This window comes from Hyperolius riggenbachi, chromosome 11, assembly GCF_040937935.1.
Source record: "Hyperolius riggenbachi isolate aHypRig1 chromosome 11, aHypRig1.pri, whole genome shotgun sequence".
NCBI classification, from domain to species: domain Eukaryota; kingdom Metazoa; phylum Chordata; class Amphibia; order Anura; family Hyperoliidae; genus Hyperolius; species Hyperolius riggenbachi.
In genome coordinates this window covers 93750316-93769874 of record NC_090656.1, presented here as the reverse complement: position 1 = coordinate 93769874, position 19559 = coordinate 93750316, and the positions used below count along the sequence as shown (strand labels likewise).

The 19559-nt window shown below is 43.5% G+C and overlaps 1 protein-coding gene across 2 annotated transcripts in view; it reads right to left on the bottom strand.

Moving 5' to 3' along the window:
* Positions 1 to 19559, bottom strand: part of MPPED2 (metallophosphoesterase domain containing 2) — a 308331-nt gene that overhangs the window by 116730 nt on the left and 172042 nt on the right. For both annotated transcript variants that reach the window (XM_068261705.1, XM_068261706.1), the window contains exon 4: positions 15753 to 15978. In XM_068261705.1, coding sequence (XP_068117806.1) covers positions 15753 to 15978 — 226 coding nt within the window. The remainder of the gene's footprint in view (positions 1 to 15752; positions 15979 to 19559) is intronic.

Sequence of the window (19559 nt, the reverse complement as noted above, 5' to 3'; positions counted from 1 at the left end):
CCATGTAGGTTTTGAGGTTTTTTCCTCACTAAATAATAAAAACCATCATTTAAAACTGCATTTTGTGTTCAATTATGTTATCTTTGACTAATAGTTAACGTTTTTTGATGAGCAGAAACATTTAAGTGTGACAAACATGCAAAAGAATAAGAAATCAGGAAGGGGGCAAATAGTTTTTCACATCCCTGTAAATATGCCTAATATTTTGTTTAGACTCCCCCCTCCCTCCCTCCCCCCTCCAGCCAATCAGCGGGATCAGCTGTCATAGGCCTCAGCCTATGACAGCTGATCACTTCCCTGCTTTTGGAGGGGACAGCCGTTTCACACGACTGTCCCCAGTACAGTGCTGCTGCAGATCGCAGCGCTGTACAGCAATAAAGGACAGCGGTTTCGCCGCCTAACAGTCTCCCAGCGGTGATCGCTGCTGGGAGACTGAAGTCGCCGCTGGGAGACTGGAGGCAGTGCGGAGCAGAGCCATCAGAGCGGGGATACGTGCGCATTGGCGTGCGTGATTGCCCACAAACCACGCCCCAAGGACCTTACGCCGATCGGCGTTAGGCGATCCTGGGGCTGCCGCCGCGTCCACACCCATCAGCGTGATGCGGCGGCAAGAGGTTAAGGATTCCTCAAACTGCCTATAAGCTCAAACTGAATTCGAAAATAATAAATTTTAATCACCTGAAATGACTTGTGCAGCATCAATTCTATGTTCATGGCAATTTTGTAACACAAGTGGAATTTCCCTTGAAGAATCAGGTCGGGGTGATTATGTGACACATTTCATGTTTGTGCTCATCAGGGTCACCTAATGTCTGGCTGGGATCTGGGATTCTTATGTCGCGATGCTGAAACACAACACGCCAGGCTAAAACATTGAGGCAGAGAGGCAGGAAGCCATATAATGATTTTTCCAAGGAGACCTCATCACACAAAACGTACATCCTTGCAAGGGGAGGGCGAGACGCATAAAGTATTCAGCGTTTGATGCTCCGCTCTCTTAGACACAAACAGCGTGAAGCTGCCTATATGGAAACCATTTTGTCCACAGCCAAACAATTCACTGGAATGACTCTGATAGCCTGACTCAATACACTTTAACAGCAGGATCGGAACACAAATTTAATAGAATTGGTGGCAGGCTGATATAAAACAACGGGGACCGCAGAGAAGTAATGATTGAACAGTGACTGATCTCGGATGCCTCTCTCAATTCGAGCAATTCTTTGAAGGGCTCGGCAAAAACCTGCCATCCTTCATTTCAGACCGTTTAACAAGCAAGGCTACTTCAAAGACATTTTTAGGGAATTTATTTTATTTTTATGGGGAAGGGCATGTCGGTTAAGACCCGAGACTTAAGAAATGAAATAGGGGAACTGTTTTAATGCAAACATGCCACAAATACAGAACAGATTTGCGAGGTTATGAACTGCCTGTGGCGCCAAATAGGTGAAGAGATAAGATATTGAGCAAGACTTCCCAGCATTCCTAAAAGCCGCCCAATGTCAGAGGAAGACGCTCCAGACCCCAAAGCTTCTATGTACACCTTGGAGAGAACGTGGAGACAATGGGCTCTGATAAAGATCATTTGAAATAACTAGGTGATTGCCTTTAAAGGACCACTGTTGCAAAAATCTTAAAGAGAATCTGTACTCTAAAATTCTTACAATAAAAAGCATACCATTCTATTCATTATGTTCTCCTGGGCCCCTCTGTGCAGTTTCTGCCACTCCCTGCTGCAATCCTGGCTTGTAATTGCCATTTTTATACAGTGTTTACAAACAAAAGACATAGCAAGTGATAGGATCAGTGTGTGAGTCATACAGAGTGTGCAGAGGGTGTGTATAGCTTCTATCCAATCACAAGCAGCACAGCACATTCCAGCCTGACTGCCTCAGCATGACAGACCCGACAGAGTAAAGAAGATTAGATCATATAACAGAGATAATACAGCCACTGTGCAAGTAGGAAAGGCTGCAGTAAGCCAGACTACATTAGAAGAGGCATAGGAACTTATAGGATAGAAGAAATAAGGATGAACATTTTGTTACAGAGTCTCTTTAAAGAGACTGTATTTTTTTAAAAATCCCCTCCGTTGTACTTACCTCGGGAGGGGGAAGCCTCAGGGTCCCAATGAGGCTTCCCCAATCCCTGTAGCTGTCAGGAATCCAGCGCTGGCTCCCTCGAATCTACCCACAATCCTCCCCCGACAAGGCTTGATTTATTTACCTCTTCGGGATCCTGCGCAGGAGCAGTAGTGGCTCTCCCTTCGGGCTAGGCAGAAATAGCTGAGCCCGATTGTATCCGCTCCACTGCGCAGGCACAAAAAGGACTTGCGTTTGCGCAGTATAGCGGATCCATCGGATTCGGCTATTTCTGTCTTAACCCGAATGGAAGAGCGGCCAGTGCGCCTGCGCAGGTTTGCAGAAGGTGAATATTTACATAGCCTCACTTTGGGGGGCTGCAGCAGGAGATTGCCGGGACACCAGAGGACGGGGGAAGCCTCGTTAGGATACAGAGGCTTCCCCCTTCCGAGGTAAGTACACCCCAGGGGACGGTTTTCTTAATACAGAGTCTCTTTAAAATTTAAAATATGTGTAAACATATATAGATAAGAAGTACATTTCTTCCAGAGTAAAATGAGCCATAAATTACTTTTCTCCTATATTGCTGTCATTTACAGTAAGTAGTAGAAATCTGACAGAACCAACAGGGTTTGGACTCGCACTTAGTGAATGGCAGTTGCTCTATCCAACTGCCAAGATTGCAGTGAGTACGAAGGCTGGCCAGCATCTTTTTATAAATATTTTTCAAGGAGTGTCCTTATAAAGAATAAAGGCCATGCTGAGAATGCCCTATGGAGAGATGGACTAGCCCAAAACCTGTCTGTCATGTCAGATTTCTACCACTTACTGTAAGTGACAGCAACATAGGAGAAAAGTAATATCAAATCTCAGCTGTTGTGAAACATTCCTTCTTTCATCTAAGGAATATTGCAAAGATTAAACACCTAATTCCTTCAGAGGATCTTCCAACCCTAGTTCATGCCTTAGTCACATCAAGGTTAGACTACTGCAACGCCCTCTACACAGGCCTGCATAAGAAAGACTTACGCCTCCTGCAATTAGTACAGAATGCCGCCGCAAGGCTGTTAACGAGCCAACCCCGCCATTGCCACATAACACCAACCCTGAGCTCACTCCACTGGCTACCGATAAAATGGAGAATTCTGTTTAAGATTGGCTTACTGACATTAAAATCCTTGCACAATCTGGGCCCTGGATACCTGAAGGACTTGTTGCAACTGCATCACACCCCCCACAATCGAAGATCAAAAGGGCGCAACACCATGGTCACCCCCAGAGTCCACCTCAAAACCTTTGGAGACAGAGCCTTTTGTCATGCTGCCCCCACACTTTGGAACTCCCTGCCCCACCCAATCAGGACAGCTCCATCCCTGGAAGCATTTAAGTCTAAACTGAAAACCTACCTCTTTAGTCTGGCATTCATGAACATCTGACTATCTCCTCTGTAACACAACCCAGCCTGCAACCCTGTATTATATGCGCTTTGAGTCCTATGGGAGAAAAGCGCTTTACAAATGTTATTGTATTATATGGCTCATTTTACTCTGGAAGAAACATGCTTCTTATTTATACCTGTATACATGTATTTAAAATTTTAAGATTTTCGCAGTGGTCCTTTAACCACCCTGGCGTTCTGATTAAATCGCCAGGGTGGCTGGGGGAGGGTTTTTTTTAAATAAAAAAAAAACTATTTCATGCAGCCAACTGAAAGTTGGCTGCATGAAAGCCCACTAGAGGGCGCTCCGGAGGCGATCTTCCGATCGCCTCCGGCGCCCAGAATAAACAAGGAAGGCCGCAATGAGCGGCCTTCCTTGTTTTGCTTATATCGTCGCCATAGCGACGAGCGGAGTGACGTCATCGACGTCAGCCGACGTCCTGACGTCAGCCGCCTCCGATCCAGCCCTTAGCGCTGGCCGGAACTTTTTGTTCCGGCTGCTCAGGCGGCTAGGGAGGCCCTCTTTCGCCGCTGCTCGCGGCGAATCGCCGCAGAGCGGCGGCGATCAGGCAGCACACGCGGCTGGCAAAGTGCCGGCTGCGTGTGCTGCACTTTATTTGATAAAAATCGGCCCAGCAGGGCCTGAGCGGCAGCCTCCGGCGGTGATGGACGAGCTGAGCTCGTCCAGACCGCTCAGGAGGTTAAATAGGAAGTACCAGTTGCAGTAAAGCTACACAAGTTAGATTTTTATTTCCCCAAACTGACTGCTTGTGATCGCCTCAGGTGATACTCTATCATTAATCTAGGCACCCCCTCACTTCATCAGCCTCCTTTTAAAGTGCACCTGAACTCTTGCACAGGACAGAAGAAAAACATTGATTAATGCGCCCTGTATGTATTTAGTAAGTTTAGACTGTCTAATTTCCCCTCATCTGTGACTAATCACAACTGGTATTTGATCTCTCAGCTGTGTCAGCTGGCTGCCTTGGCAGAGCAGCTAATTTGTAAACACAGGATGTGAACCCTTTCTCTGCTTCCATGAAAGCAGGAAGTAGATTCACTGCAGATTTATTACATGATTTCTATCAGCTGCAACAAATACATGATTTTCTGTAAATTTATTTTGCTGGTGCTTATCTTTTAGAGCAAAGAGAAAGGTCTGAATTCAGGTCCGCTTTAAAGTGATCTGAAACTCTGACATAACATTCAATAACAATGGGTTGTTCTACTTTTTATTATTCATACAGTTATCATATTTGCTTTTGTGCACAAGTAATTTTGTTTGTCTACAAATTACAAGTTTCCAAAGTATAGTTTTTCTTGCCTTGAAAACTGCCATTGCATTTTATTCTAACTGCTTTTTATTATATATTTAAATTCTTGTAATGAGTTGTTCTGAACTGTGTGTGTGCCTGAAGCAAAGACAGCTTCTCAGAAAGTATATTTTACTTCAAACACACGCATGTATATCAACAATGGAATGTAAACAAAGATACTGTTATCTCCAGTTTGGATGCAGATTTAAAGCTGAATAGCAGGACACAGTGCTTTGTTTAACCATTTCAGTGATGTTCTGCTAAAACAAACCCTCTGGGATAGTAGGTTTAAAGCTGTGAGGAATCTTTTAGAGCTAAGTGGAAATGCTGACTTTCAGACCACTTTAAGTGAGGCAAATGCTATTGTAGTTCCTGCTGCAGTTCACATTGGAACACCTCCTTCTCAATCTTCACCCTCTCCTTATCAGAGAACAGAGCACACTGCACAGCAGAGAGCCAAACAAAGCAAAATGCCCGCTATTTATAGCCGCAGTTTGTATAGCGGCGGCCCTGGCATCTCCAGCACCCAATTTTCCATTTATAGCAGCTATCCACAGCTATTAATGTCACCATAGGTGCCCAAACTTCCCCAGTGCCGGTAGTTTGGTTAGGGTTAGCCATTGGTTGGGAGTAGCTGGGTAGGCTTAGGCACAGGGAGGGTTGTCTGTTAGGTTTAGGCATCGGTTGGGAGTAGCCGGTTGGGCTTAGGCATAGGGAGGGTTGTCTGTTAGGGTTAGGCATCGGTTGGGAGTAGCCTTTAAGCTTAGGAATGGGGAGGGTTGTCTGTTAGGTTTAGGCATCGGTTGGGAGTAGCCGGTTAGGCTTAGGCATAGGGAGTGTTGTCTGTTAGGGTTAGGCATTAGTTGGGAGTAGCCAGTTAGGCTTAGGAATGGGGAGGGTTGTCTGTTAGGTTTAAGGCATCGGTAGGGAGTAGCCGGTTAGGCTTAGGCAGGGTTGTCTGTCAGGGTTAGGCATTGGTTGGGAGTAGCCAGATAGGCTTAGGCATAGGTAGGGTTGTCTGACAGGGTTAGGTATCGGTTGGGGGGTTTGGTTAGGTTTAGGCAATGGTTGGAAGTAGCCGGTTAGGCTTAGGCATAGCCAGGGTTGTCTGTCAGGGTTAGGCATCGGTTGGGAGTAGCCGGATAGGCTTAGGTATAGGGAGAGTTGTCTGACAGGGTTAGGTATCGGTTGGGGGGTTTGGTTAGGTTTAGGCAATGGTTGGAAGTAGCCGGTTAGGCTTAGGCATAGCCAGGGTTGTCTGTCAGGGTTAGGCATCGGTTGGGAGTAGCCGGATAGGCTTAGGCATAGGGAGAGTTGTCTAACAGGGTTAGGTATCGGTTGGGGGGTTTGGTTAGGTTTAGGCATCGGTTGGAGGTAGCCGGTTAGACTTAGGCAAAGGCAGGGTTGTCTGCTAGGGTTAGGGGGGTTGGGAGGTTTGGCTATTTTGTAATATTTAAAGAGAAACTGTAGTGAAAATAACATGATAATTAAAATTGCTTATTTTTTATTTGCTTATTCTTTAAATTTGCTTATTTTGGTGGATTATTATGGCTCTGTTCAAATTAACAAGCTGACACATCGTTGCATTCCAGCGGTACTGGAGGTGTGTTTAGCTTCTAAGGGCAACAATGGTTAATTTGCATATATTCAGTAGTGATGCACTGGGAGACATCTCAAGCTCACGCCAACCTGAATTATCGCAAATTCTTTCTGTTGTAAGAAAGCAAACTTTTGTTTTCCTTATTTTTTACAATATTCATTTATAGATTATTTAGTCAGTATTTGCCCACTGTAAAATCTTTTCTCTCTCTGATTTATATTCTGAAATGTATCGCTGGTGGTGACATCTTTAGCTCTGCCAGGTGATCTGTACAGAATGGTCATTACTGAGAGTTCTGTGCTCAGAGGGAGGTACTGGTTGCATGGCAGTAGGAAAAATCCATTATTTTCTCACAATGCAATGAGGTTCACAGACAGAAAACTGCCAGGACCATGGTCATGAAATAGCACTGTGTGTGTGTGTGTGTGTGTGTGTGTGTGTGTGTGTGGGGGGGGGGGGGGTGTTCACCACAATATCAGCCACACAGACGTCCCTGACGATCTATTTGAGAAAAGGTAATTTCTCGTGGGAAAGGGGGTATCAGCTAATGATTGTAATAAAGTGGAGGAGGAATACTCCAAAACAGTGGGCTGTTGCTGACACCAAGCCTTCTCTCACATGCAATTTAATTACATGCTTCTACTTCAATAAAGAGCCATAATACTTTTATGCAGTCATGCTGATCGTTTGCTTGCATGGACACTTAAAGTGGAGCAGAGATAAACGTTTACTCATTGCATAATTGTGTTCCTTTCATATAGTTTATAGGGCATTCCTCAAGCCAAATTTTTGTTTTGTTTTGTTTTAATACTCTAATTCCCTATAAACTAAACAAGCCTTGCCCACAGTTCCTTTTGTGCCTTGGCACTGTAGCAAGGGCTTATGGGAGCTCAGTCTGGGCAGGAGGAGGTTACTAGCCATTGATTTCAGAGGCAGAGGGGAGGAGGGAGGAGGAGAGAAGACTGAATTTACACACAGGCCAGCTGATAGCATCTCCAGCCCTCAGCCTGTGACAATGTGACAAACAGAACATGGGTGCCCTCATTGTATCACAGGAATACATAATCAAAACTGTTGAGCTGTTTGCAGCTAGATATGCTGTGTAAACTATCTAAACTTTAGATACGATATATAGACAAGTTACTTGTTATAGTTAGTTTTTCATCTCGGATCCGCTTTAAGACCCTGGTGGGTAACACAATTATTCTTCGTAAAGCAAGCACACATCCTTATTTTGAGTGGCAGGGTACAATCCAATATTCTGTTATTTTATTGTATATCATTGATTTAATAAGACCTTGCAAATGTTGACTGAAAAGTGCATATTCAATCTATAGTAAGATTTCTGATACAACAGTTACATATTGCATAGCTACTGAAGATCATGTCAGAAATCCCCTCTTGCCCCTCCTCTCTGTGGGATGCGGGTCACATGAAATACTGCAGCTCCTCCCTTTAGTTGTGTGGGTGGGCATTGACACAGCAGAGCTCATTCAGCCCACTGTGCAGGGAAGAAAGAAAGACATAAAACACAACATGGTAAATCTATCCATCTGGGAGATGGGTCTCCCACACGGGAAGTACCGGGGGAAGATGCAGATTACCAGGGGCATGTTTTATATACTTGACGAAAATGCTGACTGTCTTTCATAAACCAGACTTCATTTATGAAAAGCTATTACGACTCCTACACAGACGTTTAATAAAACCAGTGCCTGGAGTCCTGCTCTAAGAAGCGGTGGCGTCACCTAAATTAACCCAGTTTACAGCGAGCCTGGAGAGGAGGTTCCATCAGGAGGCTTACAATGTGAAAACTAACATTCCAGAGCACTCAGCAAGCTTTTAGCCTCTCAGTCACATAGTAAAATGTATGTTGAATTACCAAAAGCCATTATGCTTGCCCCAGTGTACAGTGCCTTCTACAAGCCATTGAAGAATTAAGCTGAAATGTCTTAAAAGCATTTGGATCTTAAATGCCAATATCGCTGTGATGCTGAAATCACAGCAAGAAAGACCTCACCTCTAAAGTGACCCTGTAGTGCACAGTTAAGTAAACTTGAAAGCGTTTTTGAGGGCAAAACAAAAAAATGTTAAAAATTGTTACTAGGTAAGCTCACATTGACGATGAAGTTCATGTTGTAATGCGCATGCAGCACATTGAAATGGATTACAAAATTAGCGTCTTCTGGTAAAACACGCAATGTACTGGACCTTGTCTCTATTTATTTTTAATGTGGGTTTAAAGTGTACCTGAAGCGAAACCTGCAAGAAAAAAGATACTTACCAAGGTAGTCCAGAGGCATTCCATGTCTTTCTCGCTCGTCCCATCACTGCTGACCCCCAGAAAATATCCAACAAATATGTTATCATGGCTGCACTCCCCACTGTGTAGAAGGGTTGAAGTATTGCACCTGCACAAGTACAGCTGCACCTGCGCATGTATGCCAGAGCCGCTTCTTATTTTCTTATTTGAAAAGAGTGAAGGCTCTGGATACTATAGAGCCTTACCGTTCTTCTGTGCTGCCTGTCGTTCCTGCGCAGTGCATGGTAAATCCATCCAGTTCTGCTGACCTTTGGATGTACTCACGTCCTTAAAGAGGAAGTGTCGCAAAAATCTTAAAATTTAAAACAGTACATTTCTCCCTGAGTAAAATGAGCCATAACTTACTTACCTACGTTGCTGTCACTTACAGTAAGTAGTAGAAATCTGACATTACCGACAGAATTTGGACTAGCCCAACTTCTCATAGGGGGGTTCTCAGGTTTTGCTTTATTTTTAAAAGCACTTTGTGAATGGCAGTTTCTCCATCCAACTGCCAAAATAGTGTGCAGCGGGCAGGGAGGCTGGTCAACATCTTTGTGTAAATCCTTGTCAGGGAATGTCTTTATAAAGAATAAAGGCCATACTGAGAATCCCCTATGAAGAGATGGACTAGCCCAAAACCTGTCGGTAATGTCAGATTTCTACTATCTACTGTAAGTGACAGCAACATAGGAGAAAAGTAATTTATGGCTCATTTTACTCTGGGAGAAATGTACTTCTTATTTGTATGTGTTTTAAATTTTAAGATTTTCGCGACAATTCCTCTTTAAGTCCTTCCAAAGACTATTGCACAAGTACTGTGTATGCTCAAGCACAGTACAGATGTGCTTATCTTTTTGGAAGTACTAGGGGACATCTTTGCAACTTCACTTTCAGGAGACTGATAAGGAAATGTATGGAGAGGATAGCCTATGTAGCTTTGAATGATAGTGTTAGGAGTTTTGAATAGGAGTCTTTGGGTGACTGGAAGTCAATGGAGGGATTTGATAAGGTTACACAGTATGCCATTTTACCACCGATTGGGTGTAATTCAAAGGATCACTTTGAAGCCCAACTGAAAGCACTGACCTAAATATACTGATGGCTTAGTAAGTGCAGTATATGGAAGTCTGTGGGGCAGGAAGCAGATGCCCACTAGAGACAAGCATGGTTTTTGACTTTTGCGCAATTTCTTCCTCTCACCAGAAGCAAAATTCACCTGAGCAGAACTGGGACTAATCTGAATAAGTCATTCATCAGTTATCAAGTATCAGTCACCAGCCTTCCAAATCTGATTAGCCCTATGCAAGGTTCTGCCCAGGAGAGCTTACTTTCAGTTTAGAGCAAGATAAGCAGCAAAGTTGAAATTCTGATACCATCCATGGTGCCTACACAGGACATGGACCGTGTCTAGAGATGGACTTTAAGAAACACGGCCAGCCAAGCAAGTCAAAATAAAATAATAATCAGGTAGAGCCCAATTTAACTCAGGGACATGTGTATACAACATTTTGGAGTCTATACAGGATTTGCATAGTTGGCTGCAAACTCATGAAAGCAACATGACATTTCATAGAAAGCAATTTGGTCACAATGACCTTTACTCTGAAACACATATAGCTCTGTGCGCCTTCTGCAGGTTTCAAATCTGTGATTTAATTGCCTGCTTCAATTCATCATTTTCTACATGTTTTAAAAGCAAGCAAAAGAGAAAGTAAGTGAAAAGAAAAGTTTAGATGCACTCAATAATGTAGTTAAAAATAACTTATAATTAAAACCAGTCATACATGGTTATTGTGCTCCGGTGGAAAAATGCTAAAAGCATTAATTCGACACGTAAACATCTTTATCCAGCTAACATAGTTAAACTGAGCCTGTGAGAAAAGATACTCACCTCGGTAGAAGGACGCCTCTGTAAGTGAGACAGGGTGTCTTGGTGCGTGCTCTATCCCATGTAGCACCTGACTTGGGTCTGGTGGGATTTTAACTGTAATTTGGGTTGCCGACAATAGTCGGACCCCAAATTACAACTCCGGCTACAACTCGGAGGAGGAATAGTGTTTAAAGTATTTAACGTCGCTGGGAATTTGAGCGGCAGCAGGTTGAGCCGTCATTCGACCCACCCTGCGACCAACTAACCTGCTGGCATAATAATACGTACGCTCTGGATGATCCAGAGTCTTCTCTGATCCTCCTTGACATCTCCACTGCTCACCGGGAACCCTCTTATTCTTTCCGGCCATGCTCCCCTCCGTGTATGAGTGCAACCACACTGCACAGACACATTGACGGCCCATGCCTTTGTTGTAACAAAGCAGTTGTTCAAGGAAAAAGCCTTAAACTACCGGCTCTATGCTACTGCGCAGGCTATCTTCTGCCTGTGCCGTTCAGCTGCTCTTGTACAGGAATGGAAGCATGGCCGCATGATCATATTAAACAAGACATGTCGAATGTATGTTCAGAGGGTCTCAGCGCTGGATCGGTGGGGTGGATGAGGATGGGGGAAGCCTCTACTGAGTTAAGGTACACATTAATAGTAAACCTTTGTACACACACTAGTAAGTTCTCAGGCCAGAGCAGTGGGTCTCTGCCGAGAATCTAGAGTATGCATATTGGCCCGGTGAGTCACTGAGAGATCTGGAATGCTGAGCACATGTCCAGCACATTGTTGTCCTCCTTACTCCTCCTGCTTGAAGCTGCTTTATTGTGCATCATTGTCCCTCTTCCCCCGACCATAACAAGAGAACATGCCGCACTCTGCCCTGAATGTTACCTGAGGGATCAAGTTCTGATCCCTTTGGTCGATATGTTTTGTGCATGTGAATGTAGTTAAGTCCATCAAGGTTGTAAAAACTACAGCTGCACAACAGTACATACATTTTCAAGGACTATTACAATACCTACATTCATTCACAATTATGCCATACCAAACACTAAGTACAGGAGAAAATAATAAAAAAAACTACCATTTGTAGGATGCTTGTGGGGGAATTCTATACAAAACATCAAGTTTTTAGCCCTCTGCCAAAATGACTCCTATTGAGAGGGCTCAAATTGATTGTGACGCGTAATCATAAAGGGCTCTTTCACACCGGAGCCCTCTTTCGGACTTTGCGTTAACCAAGGTAAAAGGAAAGTCCATAGACTTTCATTTTACCTTTCACACCAGACGCTGCATTTCGATGCGTTGCGGTACAACGCATCCCGGCGCATTTTATCATCGGGAATCGGCGCTTCCCCTTCAGGTAAATTAACTACTACCGCCGCTACTCAGCCTCGCACCGCAGATTCCCGACGACACGCCGTAACGTCTGTAGGAGCCGTTCTCCTGCACGTTTTGAGTGTGTAACCGGCCTCAATGAAGGCTGGGTGGACACTTAACAGTGCGGGAAACGTCGCATTTTTATGCATATGCGTTTGTGCGTTTGTATTGCGTTTTCTATGCGTTCGCGTTTTGCATTTTTGTTTCCGCACATGTGTTTTTTTTGTGTTTTGCGTGCATTTTAAAGCGTTTGCTGTTTGCATATATAAAACGCATATGTGTTTGCATGCGTTTTGCATGCATTTTTCTATTGCGTTTTATGCAAATCACTAGGAAGACAGCAGGAAGCAGAAATACATCAGAAAACGTTGTTTTTAAAAAAAACGCATGAAAAATGCATGCAAATGCATTACATTGCATCACCATTGACTTTCATTATGTGCGTTTTTCATGCATTTTGAAAAATATGCAACAAAACCAGTGTTTTTAAAAACGCATATTATAAAACACATACAAAACGCATATGCGTGTTTATATGCATTTTTTGATGCGGCCCATTGACTAACACTGCATGCATAAACGCTAGCGTTTCTGCTAAGTGTGTTTCCAGCCTCAGAGTTCACTACAGCTGTCTTAAATATTATGTATAAATTATTACTCTTGTTTGTATTTCATATAGCAAAGACATCTTACGCAGGGCTTTACACACTACACTTAATAATTTAGGTCACTAATTGACCCTTAAAAGGTCTCACAATTCAATGTCTTTACTAGAGACATAAGCTATATATAAACTTTAGCGTGTCCTTGCCCAGAAATATGGTTCCCGCTCATTTTGGTTAGAATTCAGCATTGTGGAGAGTCATCCATGGGATCCTCTTCTGAGGTCCACCAGCATGGATATCCTTGCCTGATGTCACTTTTGTTCGGCAGGAGCTTCAAAGTTCCTCCAGCATGGTACCACATAAGCATCTAGCCCCTCCCCTTTCCATAAAGCTGGCAATATTTGGACAAAACGTCTTCTAAAACTGCTGTCCGACAACATATCTACATAGCCTGCACCAGGCTATGGTCTTAGACAGTATTTTCCTACCCTGGGCCAAACTGGAGGCAAACCAATTACTGCCCAAGTATGTATTTGAGCATATATGTGAGGGAAGAAGGAACCTATGCAATCATAGAAATCCATGCAAATAGCATCCTGTCAAGAATCAGACCGGGACTTGTGCAGCACCAATCTGCTTCTTATTTTAATGAAAATGAAAATATTACTTTAATAAGAAACCTTGATGCATGCTAAATATGTAAACATCTCTAGTAAAAACCCTAAATCAATATGGATCCTTTGAAGTGAACACAAATTGGATCATGAAAGAACAGATGAAAGCCAACTAACAGCCAAACACATTTGCTTAGTAAAAAGCACAAATAACAAATGCCAAGAACAAACTTTTCTGTGCAAACTGTGGTATTAAAGGAAACCGAGCACCAAAGCAATTTTTTTTATAGAATGAACCTCCCCATGAGGTTCTTAACTAGGAATGCCATTGGGGGAGCATCATTACAAACTTATGGGGTGCTGCTCCCCTGGTTGCCCCGTTTGTTTGGGGTGCACCATCTTCTCCTCTGACTTGCCGCAGCCATTGCAGTTTGTATGTTCCCAGCAGTGTTGTGAGTGTTGCAATGCATGCCAGGATATGAAGCCTGTTACTGAGAGTACACAGCTGTACCTGCAGTCACAGACTACATTCCACAGCATGCATCTGGGCGTGCGCACACAAATCACTGCCAGGAACGTTCAGACTGCAGTCACTGCAACAAGTCTGAGGAGAAGACGGTGCATCCCAAATGGACAGGGGACATGAAGAGCAGCACCCCGTAGGCAAGTAATGATGACCCCCCCCCCCCCCCCCCCAACGGCACACTCCGTTAACAAGCAACCTTAATGACCTTAATGATAGGTTCATGCTAAAAACAATTTTGTGTTTGGTTAGTTTTAACCTTCAATGTAAAATGTTCACATGGACAACAAACTGCACAGACTATTCTAGGAAGACAGACTATTAAGGATTCATTTGGACTAGCAGAATGGAAAGGGTTCTGACAAATTTCTGTTGATCTCACTTTCAGTTCCAAGATAAGCGGGGCGTCCTCCGTGTCCACTGGATCCATAGACCGTGTGTGTGTGTGTGTGTGTGTGTGTGTGTGTGTGTGTGTGTGTGTGTGTGTGTGTGTGTGTGTGTGTGTGTGTGTGTGTGTGTGTGTGTGTGTGTGTGTGTGTGTGTGTGTGTGTGTGTGTGTGTGTGTGTGGTGTGGTGTGTGTGTGTGTGTGTGTGTGTGTGTGTGTGTGTGTGTGTGTGTATAAATGCAAAAACTTCTGCAAATATTCCAATAAAAGGAGAAAAAGTTTAGGCGGGCGGCCCCAGCACCCAGTGACTAAATTTCCATATATAGCCTATAATGGTACCCAAACTTTTGCAGTCTGCTGTCGCCAAAATGTCCTACTTCTGTAATTTAATGCATTTGCAAGCTCCCTTGTCCTTTGTAGCCAAACACCAGGCACAATAGCAAGCATATACCCTACATTTTTGATGCACACCCTGAAAAAGCATTTAATATTTGTGACCATTGAAAAAAAAATGTTTATATTGAATCAGGATTCTGGATCTGAGCTAGCAATTATGTCATTATTGCAGGCAGTTTACTCTCAGCCCCTGGACCTCCTTTAAAGAAGAGACACCATAGACACACCCCTTCCTCCAGCTCAACGAGCAAGTATGTCACCTGCTGGTCTGCGACAAATCTCTCAAGCCTTGGATGTTCTATGATTTAGGCCCGGTTCACATTAGAGAAAATGAGCCAAACGGATCCGGTGAGTGGATCCGGGCTCCGCTTCACCGGATCCAGATGGCTCTGTGCACATTGACAAACTAATTGTGAAAACTGATCTGATCACAGATGGATCGGATTGGTTTTCACTCCGTTTGCCAGCAAATAAATACCTAATGTCAGCGGCAGAGGCTTCCTCTTCTTGCGCTGTGATTACACAGCGCGTCATGTGACTAAAAAAGACGCATGCCTCTACCGCCGGCCTTTAGGTATGTATAAGAGGTCAAGTTCACCCTCACTCACCCCCCGTCCGGCTGCTGCACTCTCCCTCACCCTCCCGCCGCTCAGGTTTGCGTCGCCACATCCTCCCTCACTAGTGTGAAGAAACGTTCCGTTCCCCATTGCCCCAATGCAACAGCATTTTTTGTCCGGTTCCATTCCGCTGGGCAGAACGGTCTGGAAAATTAGGGCCTGCAGCATTTTTTGGGTCCGGGGAACACCCGTAACCGTACCAACGGACGCATGTGAACGGTCCAATAGGTTAACATTGGATCCTTTCACATCCGTGCTGTCTGTACAGTATATGTTCCGGTTACGTTCCGTTAAAAAACGCAGATGTGAACCGGGCCTAACCGATTGCCAACATTTTTTTTTAAAGCAAAGTTAACAAAAACTTCAATTTCATGTGTGCTCTTTACGCCAACACCTTACAACAAATATGTTCATATCAGCCGCAAATGTATGCAACTAGATACCATGAAAGCTCCTTCATAATGCAATTTATTTCCCACCATCAAAGAAGCTTTGAATTATTTCCTCTGCCACCTGCCTGACAACACTGATACTATACAGCCCGCATAATAGGATGCAAGCGGTTATCTCCAGAACGGATTAAAAACCAGCAATGATGAAGCATTTACTCACCACGGTGCCCCGTATATTCTGAATCCTTTCACAGTGACTTCCGAATCTTGCAAGTAAATACTGTTAGTGAGGAGCGATTGCACGTTATCAAAGTCTTCGGGTTTCAATTTGGAAACTGAGGGGAAGCGGTAGTAATCCTGTTTAACAAGATCCGCCATGAATTCCTTATCAAAAGTCAGTTCATGATTCCCAGCAATCACTATCTTATATTCATAGGGTAAAGTTCCTGAAAAGCGAAAAAAAGAAAGAAAAAAAATCACTTACAACAGCAAATATACAAAAAAAGCAAAAGCAATATTACTTTTCTGTCATTTTTATGTCGCTGCATTTTTTATACAGTTAAAGGATACGTATAGTGTTGTTTTGGAGGTCTGTTAACTTATTTATTGTGTTTAGCACACAAAAAAATGAGACACAAAATACTTTTGCTAATACAAACACAAAATATTACAAATAAATATTTACGTTATATATGTACTGTGTAACAATCTTACCTTCCTGCGGTGAGTCCCGCGGTGTCTCCGGCGGTACTCGTTCGCGTAGTGGGACTTCTGCTCTGCCGTCCTCCAGCAAAATGTCTTTTCGAGGTCACACAAGTACCCTTTTTCGGACACGGGAATCTCAATGGACCAGAAGAAACTTTCTGCAGTATTAGACTGGCCATTATTTAAGGGTCTTAAAGCTATTCAGCGGTTCTTGGGTTTCGCCTATTACTATCGTAAATTTATTAAAAACTTTTCCACCTTGGCTGCTCCTATAACTGATTTAACAACGAAAAACGCAGATCCTGTTAACTGGTCCTCACAGGCCTGCAAAGCCTTTTCTGATCTCAAGTCAGCCTTTTGTTCCGCTCCTATCCTTACCCATCCAGATGTTGGGTTGCCTTTCTTTATTGAGGTTGATGCCTCTGAGGTCGGTGTAGAAGCAGTCCTCTCTCAATTCTCTGGTCGTCCTGAGTGCTTACATCCCTGTGCGTTCTTCTCTAAGAAATTTTCTTCAGCAGAACGCAATTATGATATAGGCAACAGAGAACTTTTGGCTGTAAAGATGGCCTTTGAGGAGTGGAGGCACTGGTTGAAAGGAGCGGTTCACCCTGTTACAGTCCATACCGACCACAAGAATTTAGAGTATATCGAGGGGGCTAAAAGACTCAACCCTAGGCAGGCACGCTGGGCAATGTTTTTCTGCCAATTTCATTTTGTTATAACATACAAGCCGGGATCCAAGAATGTGAAGAACCTGAAATGTATCAACATGTTACTCCTGAGATGATTGTACCTTCGCATTGTGTTCTTGCAGCTGTCCACACTCAAGAATTTTCTGATTTGTACAATACTCTACAGTCTTTTCAACAAGAGAGTCCCCTGGAAAACCTCCTAACGTAGACTATGCGCCCCTACATTTACAACTTCAAATACTCCAACTGTTTCATGAATCTAAGTTGGCAGGGCATCCTGGTGAGACCAAGACATTGGAGCTTTTGTCTCGTCATGTGTGGTAGCCTTCTCTAAAATAAGACTGTAAAGCTTTCGTGGCAGCCTGTGCCACCTGTGCCAGAAATAAGGTTTCTCGGGTCCCTCACCGAGATCATCTTATGCCCCTACCTATTCCATCTAGACCATGGTCTCATATATCAATGGATTTTGTGGTAGATTTGCTTTCCTCTCGGGGTAAAACTGTAATCTGGGTTATTGCTGATCGTTTCAGTAAAATGGCACATTTCGTACCTCTCTCTAGTCTGCCCTCTGCTAAAGAATTGGCCAAATTATTTGTGGTCCATGTGTTCCGTTTGCACGGAATTCCAGAGAACAAAGTATCAGATCGAGGGGTTCAGTTTGTTTCTGGTTTCTGGCGCGCCTTCAGTACCCTTTTGGGGATCACTTTATCTTTCTCTTCTGGTTTCCACTGAGAGACAAATGGACAAACTGAAAGGACCAATCAATCATTGGAACAATAACTCTGTTGCTTTGTCTCCGATTGTCAGGAATCATGGCTTGACTTATTGCTGTTTGCCGAGTTCGCCTTCAACAATCTATCCAGTTCTTCTACTAAGTTGTCTCCTTTCTTGATTGTTACCGGCCAGAATCCCCGATTCACTTTTTTCCCATCCTCACCTTCTCTTTTTCCGGCCCTGGAAGAATGGAGTTCTCACAAACAACGAATCTAGCCGCAAGTTCAACAGAATTTAATCATGGAGACCTTGTTTGGGTGTCCACCCGTAACATTCCTCTGCGACAACCTTTTGCTAAGTTGGGGCTGAGGTTTATTGGTCCTTATCCAATTCAGGAAAACATTAATGATGTAGTGTATCAGGTGACCTTGCCTCAGTCCATCAAAGGAGTCAATTCATTTCATGTTTCTCTCTTGAAACCTGCTGTTAACATAATTCCATCTTCAGTCCCTCCACCTCCTTTTTTTTCTTAAGTCCTCCGAAGCTGTGGACACCCCCACCTTAGTCGCCTAGGCCTGCAGCTGCGGCCTAATTGGTGGTTGCCGAGCTGCTGAAGGCCGCAGCAATGCAGGTTGGGATGGCCAGAGAGCTTCATAAAAATGGTCATGGCTGTCTTACAGATGGGAGAGGGGAAGTTTCTGACATTAATAAAATTGTGGGCGAGCTACTGAGTGATTAACTCTCCCACGCTCTGATCCATACAGCAGTAATGGAGAGCCTTACGTTCCAGGCTCTTGCACAGGCTTAATTTTTAACCGACTGTCCTCTTTAGCAGCAGTGTAGAGAAACAAAGTAGTGGATGGACAGACAGGATTCATAATCCACATGAAGTAGGCAATGAGCTAATGCAAAACAATCTGTTCAATGGCAGATCAATGTATAGTGGTATCTGTGCCATAACGTCTGTCTGTTACTGGATTGTGAACCACGAGTGGTGTACTGGTAATTAGAAAACACTCTGCAATGGAGGGTGCCTGTCCTCTGCTCTTGGTTATATGAGTAAGGGCCACACACCTCCTGAACCAAGCTTCAGGAAACGCATGGCGCCTGCATGCAAAAAAAAAAATGGTTTCCTATACAAATTATTTTTGTTGCTCTTGATCGGTTTTTAGGAAGTCTGGCTGATCCTCCTCAACTACGAACAAGCACCAAATGATCATCTTACCCTAATAGGGTTTATAACATTTAATGCATTATGATTTTGATGTCTGTACCAAAATATGACATTGCTATGTTTTTAAGATTATATTGTCTATAAATGTGATTTTTTTTAAACTTGTTGTAATGAAAATGGTTTGATTTTTGATACTAACGAATGACATATGTCTCCACTATTTCTGAAATCAGTATGTTATATAATCAGTATGTTATATAATGTATATCCCTTCAAAAGTTCCAGAGGAAAAAAACATTTGTGTTTGATGACCAGCTGAGAGAGCCTTCCCTCATGGATGAGGACTCACTGTATATCAAGACAATCACACAAGTTTACATCATTGGATAACTGCGCCTTACTCTAGCTGCCAGTACTGTCTTCTAATATGTCACATATAAAAGCACGATTACTAGAAGAAAAAAAAATCTGACAATTTCCTGTCTTTTACAAATGTAACCAGGTACTCAAATGACCGGACAAGCCACCTTCAAATGTGTTATTAATGTAAAAATGAGGTAAGTGTTAAAGTGAACCTGTCCTCATCTCTGGTTCCCACACCAAGCTGCTCCCACTTGTGACCTGACTACCTTAGTAATGTGATATTAGTGACAGGGTTATTGGGCACCAGCCTCCAATTCACTAAGTATAGTTCTTCTGGAAAGAGCTATGAAACCATAACCCAGGAAACCACATCAAGAAG